This window comes from Macrobrachium rosenbergii, chromosome 16 (genome assembly GCF_040412425.1).
Source record: "Macrobrachium rosenbergii isolate ZJJX-2024 chromosome 16, ASM4041242v1, whole genome shotgun sequence".
NCBI classification, from domain to species: Eukaryota; Metazoa; Arthropoda; class Malacostraca; order Decapoda; family Palaemonidae; genus Macrobrachium; species Macrobrachium rosenbergii.
In genome coordinates, this window is record NC_089756.1 from 2977167 (window position 1) to 2985497 (window position 8331).

The following is an 8331-nucleotide window of genomic DNA, read 5'->3' on the forward strand; positions in this document are numbered from 1 at the left end:
TACAACAGAAAATAACTCATGGTTGTAGCTTCTATCAGTTTTGAAATATTTCCATATAAATCACGATAAGTGCCAAAATTTCAACCTTCGGTCAACTTTGACTCGACCAAAATGGTCGAAAACTGCAATTGTAAGCTAAAACACTTACAGTCTAGTAATGTTCAATCAATTACCTTCATTTTGCAACAAACGGGAAGTCTCTAGCACAATATTTCGATTTATGGTGAATTTTTTAAAAAACTTTTTGTATGTCCGCGTTACGAATTCATGCATCATTTTGTGATAATATTTTCTCTGTGTTGATTTGTTGTATACCAAAATCATTGCAGTTTAGTGTACAATACAAAGAAAAAAAAATAACTTGTTAGCTTTAACTGTTTTGCTCACAGCGCAATTTGTATACAATTATATATGAAATTTTTTTTTGCACTGTCATATATTTCAATATTTATATATGATAATGATATTTTTTTCATTTCTGATGGTTGCATACTAAACTTCAGGCAGTGACAAAAAAAGGAGCCAAAAATTAACTCTTAATCTTAAAAACTAAGCGTGCAGTGATTTTTTGAAAAAAACTTTTTTTCTGCTTCAGCGCTAACTCCCGAACGCCGCTGGCATACGACAGACACTTTTGTAAATAGAGGCTCGGCGTTAGAGGGTTAAATGAATGCAGGCATATTATCCTTAGCATTAAGTATTGTTGTTTTATGTAATTGAGAGAGAGTATTCTGCACTGGCCAGGCAGCCAAAACGCCACTTTGGTTTGCTAAGATTTGCACAGGTTAAGCCTATTCTTACAGAATTTCTGTCCCATTTAGGACGGAATCGATACAGTAAGTTATTCAACTCTGAACTTATTTAATTGTAATTTGTGTAATGTTTTGTATAAAAAGGTATGGTTGGGGTAATGATTTGTGGTCAGGAATTGATTGATCCATTTTCAGTTATTACTTATGGGAGAAATAAACTCAGAATTTGACTAAATCGAGTCTTGACGCTTCTTCTGGAACGAATTAGCGTCGAGGTCTGAGGTTCTACTGTATATATATATATATATATATATATATATATATATATATATATATATATATATATATATATATATATATATATATATATATATATATATATATATATATATATATATATATATATATATATATATATATATATATATATATATATATATATATATATATATATATATATATATATATATATATATATATATACATACATACATACATACATACATACATATATACACACATACTGTATATATATCTCATGGTTGTATAAAATATCTGAAAAAATTAAGATTTAGCAAATTAATTAAAGAAAATAATAAAGAAAATATATATTATAAGATATAAAATTAAAAAGGGTACACTTATGCCGCACTTTCCTGTATATATATATATATATATATATATATATATATATATATATATATATATATATATATATATATATATATATATATATATATATATATATATATATATATATATATATATATATATATATATATATATATATATATATATATATATATATATATATATATATATATATATATATATATATATATATATATATATATATATACAGTGGACCCCTGTATTCACGGGGATGCGTCCCCACACCCCCGCGAATAGGTCAAATCATGAATGCTTACAACGCCCCTAAAAACGCTTATACCTGTCTACCATGAAGGGTCAAACACCAAAGTATGCCTAAAAATACCAGCCTACATCAAATGTACATTAAACTATTACCTTATTACTGTATTAATATTTGAAATGATACTATTAATATAATTTCAAAGCCATCTTAAACATTTTATCATTACATTTATACGTCGTGCTGTATGGCTTACAGCTGTAGGTGAAAATAATCCAGTCCCCCTACGTATTCAGCCACACATTTTCTTTCATACAGTTATAAGCCGTTCCGTTTTCTTTTCAGGGGGAACCATTGGTATTTATGTATACGGTATGAAATTCACAAAAAGAGAGACACAAAAATTTAAAAAACGTATGCACATTTTAAAAAATTTATTACTACGTATATTTGTACCTGTCTACCATGAAAGGTCAACACCAAAGTACTGTATGCCTAAAAATACCGGCCTACATCAAATATACACTAAACTACCTTATTACTGTATTAATCTTTGAAATGATACTAATAAATATAATTTCCAAGTCATCTTAAACATTTCATCGTTACATTTATACGTACATACTGTATGGCTTACAGCTGTAGGTGAAAATAATCCAGTCCCCCCTACGTATTCAGCCACACATTTTCTTTCATACAGTTATAAGCCGTCCCGTTTTCTTTTTGGGGGGAACATTGGTATTTACGTATATGTAATTCACAAAAAGAGAGACAAAAACTTCTTTAAAAATTCATGCACATTTTAAAAAATTTCATACTGCTGTACTTATATATTAAGATTACTACATATGTAAATCACACGGGTACTCACCAGCGATGAATAATGATGAAGATATGACTGCATAGCAAAGCAGAGTTGTTACAACTCATCTGAGGGTGCCTCTTCACCTTCAGGAGGCATTTCTTCAGGCGATTCGAGAAGCACTACTTCAGGCGACTGGGGAGGCACTTCTTCGGGTGATTTGGGAGGCTTTGGAGGGGCCTTCTTCGTCCGTTTGATGAACATGGTGATAGGCAGCTGCTGTCGCTGCTTTTTCATGGTGGTGAGGGTTTGATTATAGGGCTCCCATGCTGAATCAAGCATGTTTGAAAACTTTAAGGAGCGTTCCATAAAAGGATCCCATGTTGAAACATACTCCTGCATATCCTGAATCATTCTCTTAATGTGGGACAGACGTTCCAAAGTCAGGCCGCTCTCCTCTTCTTCCTGCTCCTCCCCTGAACCTGGCGTATCTTCTTCCTCACTGGCAGACTTCGTCAGCTCTTCCAAATCCTGGTCCGTCAGGGGGTCAGAGTGAGCATCAATAAGGGTGCCAATTTCATCCTCGGTGATGTCCTCGAAGCCCTCCCCACCTAGAATCCTCGCCAACTGGACAGCCTTATTAATGGCCGAATGTTGAATTTCTTGGGGAGAGAAGCCCCTGTAATCATGAACACACTCCGGCCACAACTTGTTCCAGCATGCATTCAGGGTCTCCTTCTTCATGTCATTCAGTGATCGGCTGATGATGCTCAGACATGTGGCAATCGTGAATTTACGTCAATATTCTTTTAGTGTAAATTCACTGTCACTGTCCATTGCAGTTACAAGGTGCTGGAGGGAGTTCCTGGTATAGAGTGCCTTGAAGGCACGGATCATGCCCTGGTCCATAGGCTGGAGGAGAGAGGTGGTGTTGGGAGGGAGGAACTCAAACTGGACTCCCTTGTAAGAAAGATCAAGAGGGTGGCCACCAGCATTATCCATAATCAGCAACACCTTGAACTCCATGGCCAAGTCGTTCAGGTATTGCCTAACTTGAGGGACGAAGCTCTGATGGAACCAGTACTCTGTGAGGACTTTGGTGATCCAGGCCTTAGGGTTATGCATCCAGAACACAGGAAGCAATGCCTTGTTCTTATTCTTGAGGGCCGTGGGGTTTGCAGCCTTGTAAATGAGGCCTGGTTTAAGCATGAAACCAGCTGCATTCCCACACATGATGAGGGTAACCCTATCCTTCTGGGCCTTGAATCCGGAGGCTTTAGCTTCGTCCTTCATAAGGTATGTCCGGGAAGGCATCTTCTTCCAGAACAGGCCAGTCTCATCCATATTGAACACCTGTTCTGGATGGTAGCCCTTCTCCTCGATGATCCTCTTGAAGGCCTCCGGATATTTCGCGGCTGCTTGTGTCTGCAGATGCAGCTTCCCCATGCAGAGTAACAGACTTTAGGCTGAACCGCTTTTGAAATCGGTGGAACCACTCCTTGCTGGCCTGGAAACCTTGAGGCGCTGATGATGGTCCTGCTTGGGGTTCTTCCCCCTCTTCTTCTTCTGCTGGTTCATCAAAGCCTAGAAATTCCAATTCGCCTTCCTCAACGCCTTCCTCTGCCTGTACTACGTCGTCGCCTTCCTTAGCAGTTGATAACTGCTGGTGGAGTTGTCGTGCTTTCTCGCGAATGATGTTGGAGTCCAGGGGCACGTTTTTCTTCCGGCAGTCCTTTATCCAGATTGCCAGAGCAGATTCCATTTTCACGATTGTTTTATCCCGCACTGTTGCAACTGTCTTTGCACTACCGAAGTAGCTCATACTCACACTTGCGTATCTCCGCCTCTTTCTTCTTGATATATCTCACCATGCTCTCATTAACACTGAAATGGCGACCAACCGCAGCAAAACTTTTGCCCTCCTTTAACATGTCAAGAAGTTTCACCTTCTCCTCGAGTTTCATAACAGACTTCTTTCTTTTAGACTCTTTGCCAAAAGGCTTTGAAGAAGCATGGCGTTTTTTAGGAGGCATTTTAGGGCTGAATACCGCTGATGCACAAAGATAAAAAATCGAAACGGACAGACGCACGGTTTCACACCGTAACATGCTGCGAACTATACACACAATCTGAAGATGATGCCGTGGAGCGTCTTCCCAGAATTCCGTGTTCGTGAGTTGGTTGTGAATGTTCAGCCAATTAGCGCCAAGGAAAATGAATGGTGCTTCTGGATTGGCTGCTTTGCAGATGACAGTCAATAGTATGTCGAGTATCACTGATCCTGGTACACAGCGTCCAGCATCACGATTTCTTTGTATTTGCAGAGAGGTGGCTTGGGTGAAGCACTTTTAAGAAAAACAAATATATATTATTGAAATTTTGCTGTGTTTACGTTAATATATTACAGTACTGTAATATTTGAAAATTAGTAAATCATTTTTAACTTACAAAATGTACTTACAGCAGTCATTACAGTAATATATACTTTATATACATGAAAATGCTACGTACTGCAGATGTAAACATACGTACCCTGCAGTATTCCTGTTGTCTTACGTAGTACTGTACTATACACTGTATCATCCTAAAACACTTTTTGTATGTAATATTTAAAAATCATCTTACAACAAAACATTTTATAAAATGTACGTACTGTATGCGCAGAAGATCCGTGTTAGTATATGTATGCGCAACCAATAGTACCATGCGTATACCGTAGCGGGAAATTTCGGCAAATGACCCAATATAACCCGTTTTATTGCTATCTTACAACAAAACATTTTAGAAAATGTACGTACTGTATGCGCAGAAGATCCGTGTTAGTATATGTACCTGCAACCAATAGTACCATGAGTATACCGTAGCGGGAAATTTCGGCAAATGACCCAATATAACCCATTTTATTGCTATCTTACAACAAAACATTTTATAAAATGTACGTACTGTATGCGCAGAAGATCCGTGTTGGTACTGTATATGTACGCACAACCAGTAGTACCATGCATGTACCATAGCGGCAAATTATCGGCAAATGACCCAATACTGTACAGTATAACCCATTTTACTGCTACTGTATCTCACGTTTGTTTGAAATTTCGGCAAATGACCCAATATAACCCATTTTATTGCTATCTTACAACAAAACATTTTATAAAATGTACGCATTGTACTGTATCGCAGAAGATCCGTGTTGGTACTGTATATGTACGCACAACCAGTAGTACCATGCATGTACCATAGCGGCAAATTATCGGCAAATGACCCAATACTGTACAGTATAACCCATTTTACTGCTACTGTATCTCACGTTTGTGTGTTTTGCATGTACAGTACTATGGCCTAAAAATATTTTTTGAAATCGTGCATTAAGATGTCCTCTGAATGCTCTGCTTCTTCTAAGGCCTCTGGCCAATAGCCTACAATTACTGTAATGACTGATGAGAAGAAAGTACTGTAGACATGATTGTTTTGTTAAGAGAGGGCAAAAGTCACGGAGAAGTAGCAGCCCATTACAGCATGACATTAATTGCGGTCGCCCGCATTGAGCATGAACAAGATAAAATACTCATGCAGTCCTACTGTACCACATTCGTTGCCATGTTCAAATACCTCAACATGACAGCGTCTCCCGTCATTCATCGTACTGCACAACTAATTCATCATCATCATCATCTACAGCATACTGAAATCAACATCATCACCAGTTACTACCCGTATGATTTAACTTTACATTACAGTACTGTATTATTTATTATTATTAAGGTACCCAGTGTAGTATTACATAATATTATTTAATTTCTATTACTATTATATGTACAGTACTCTAGTACAGTATTATTATTGATTTACATGATTATTTAATGTTATTATACAATAAATACAAAAATACAGAATACTATTGCTATATGAAAAAGACAAAAAAAATCTGCATCCGCGAATATGGAGTTTCCCGCGAATATTTTTATAGATATGTTCCATGGAAAAACCCGCGAATGCGTGAGTTTGCTGCGAAAAATTTTTTAGATAGGTTCCAGAGAAAAACCCGCGAGTGGGTGAGTCCGTGAACCTTGAGAACGCGAATACGGGGGGTCCACTGTATATATATATATATATATATATATATATATATATATATATATATATATATATATATATATATATATATATATATATATATATATAATGCATATATATATACAATATATACATATATATAATGCAATGTCCTTAATGTTTCACATAATTACAGAGCCAATTTAATAGTTGTTTAGTGAAGTTTCCTGTATAAATTTTCTGTTTTGTTTAGTAACCGTCTCTGCTTGCAGGCTACTGATGTTTGGGTGGTAATGGTGGTGGTTTTCCAGCTTCTACTTTATTAGTATGATAAAATATATGTTAGAATATAAGAACACAGCCTAGAAAATCAATATGCAGAGACAGAGTAGCATAAAACTTTCTTCTCTAAACGGGCACCAGCAGAATCCAATTTATGTGATAGTCCTTCTAAGCGTCATGACTTGAATAAGGGTGGGAGATTGAAAATGAAAATATGTTTTGGGAGGATGACATGCTGCCTACTTCCGATAGTGAAGATGAAGATCTAACAGAGCGTGTGAGTACTTACACCAAACCACCAGGACCAACAGATATCATTCAAGGTAAAACAGAAAAACCTGTGCAACCAGCTCTGGCATGTTTTCCAACTCATCAAATTGGCAACGGACTAAGATCATTGAAGGCATCTTGGTATACAAGTCATTCCTGGTTGGAATACTCTGTAATGACAGATGCTGCATATTGTTTTTGCTGTAGGAACTTTCCACAGCCAAATAAAGCCTCAGAAACAGCCTTTGTTTCTACTGGGTACAGACAGTGGAAGAAAGCAACAGAAAAAGATGCTGGCTTCTCACAACATGAGAAAAGTGATTTTCATAGGTACTCCATGTGTACTTGGAAAGATTTTGAAGAACACATAGCTAGGGGAAACACTATACTAAGTCCTTAGCATCTGCCCATGATAAAACTGTAGCAGAAAATAGGCATTATATTAAGGAGGTGGCCAAAGTTTTATGCCTAACAACTTGTCAAAAAATTGCACATAGGGGTCATCATGGTCCTGACAATATGAATAACGGCAATTTTCTTGAAATAATGGAACTCATCAGTGAAAAAGATCCCATTATCAAAGCCCGTCTGTCTTCCAAGAATGCCAAATGCACCAGTCCTACCATTCAGAATGAAATTATTGGAATCATGGCCGAAACCTTCCTTGATGAGATAACAGATAAGCTCTATCAATCTACTTGGTTTTCTATAATGGTTGATGAGTCAAAGGACATTAGTGGAAGAGAACAGCTATTTGTTGTTGTTAGGTATTTGTTTGATCATACCCTACATGAGGAGTTTTTGGGGTTCATAAGACTGCATGAACTAAATGCAGAGTATCCTAAAAACAGCATATGTGAAATGTTACTGACATGCAATATTGATGCAAAGAATTGCATTGGTCAAACATATGATGGGGCCTCAGTAATGAATGGGACAAATGCTGGCGCACAAAGACTTTTCCGAGAAGAGGCTGCACCAGAAGCACCTTATATTCATTGTTATGATCGCTGCCTAAACTTGGTGATTGTGGATGTTGTTAAGTCTGTCAAGATTGCAGACTAGTTCTTTGGATTGTTGGAATCCATATATGTGTTCATGTCATCAGCTGTGCTGCACGAGTTGTTCCTGCAAAAACAAAACAAGCTATTTCCGGACAAACAACCCCAAAAGCTTAAAAAATTGAGTGACAAAAGATGGGCATGTCAGTATTCAGCCTGCAAAGTAATGCTGCTGAAACTACCAGCCATTTTCCAAACTCTAGAGGAAGTAGCTAATGAGCACTCTGGCAAGCGTGC

General features: G+C 36.9%; 1 protein-coding gene across 1 annotated transcript; it reads left to right on the forward strand.

Annotated features, from left to right (window-relative positions):
• The first annotated feature begins 7552 nt into the window (after positions 1–7552).
• Positions 7553–8098, forward strand: LOC136847506 (zinc finger MYM-type protein 1-like). The gene has a single exon (XM_067119247.1). The coding sequence runs from the start codon at positions 7553–7555 to the stop codon at positions 8096–8098; it is 546 nt and encodes a 181-aa protein (XP_066975348.1).
• Positions 8099–8331: the final 233 nt, after the last annotated feature.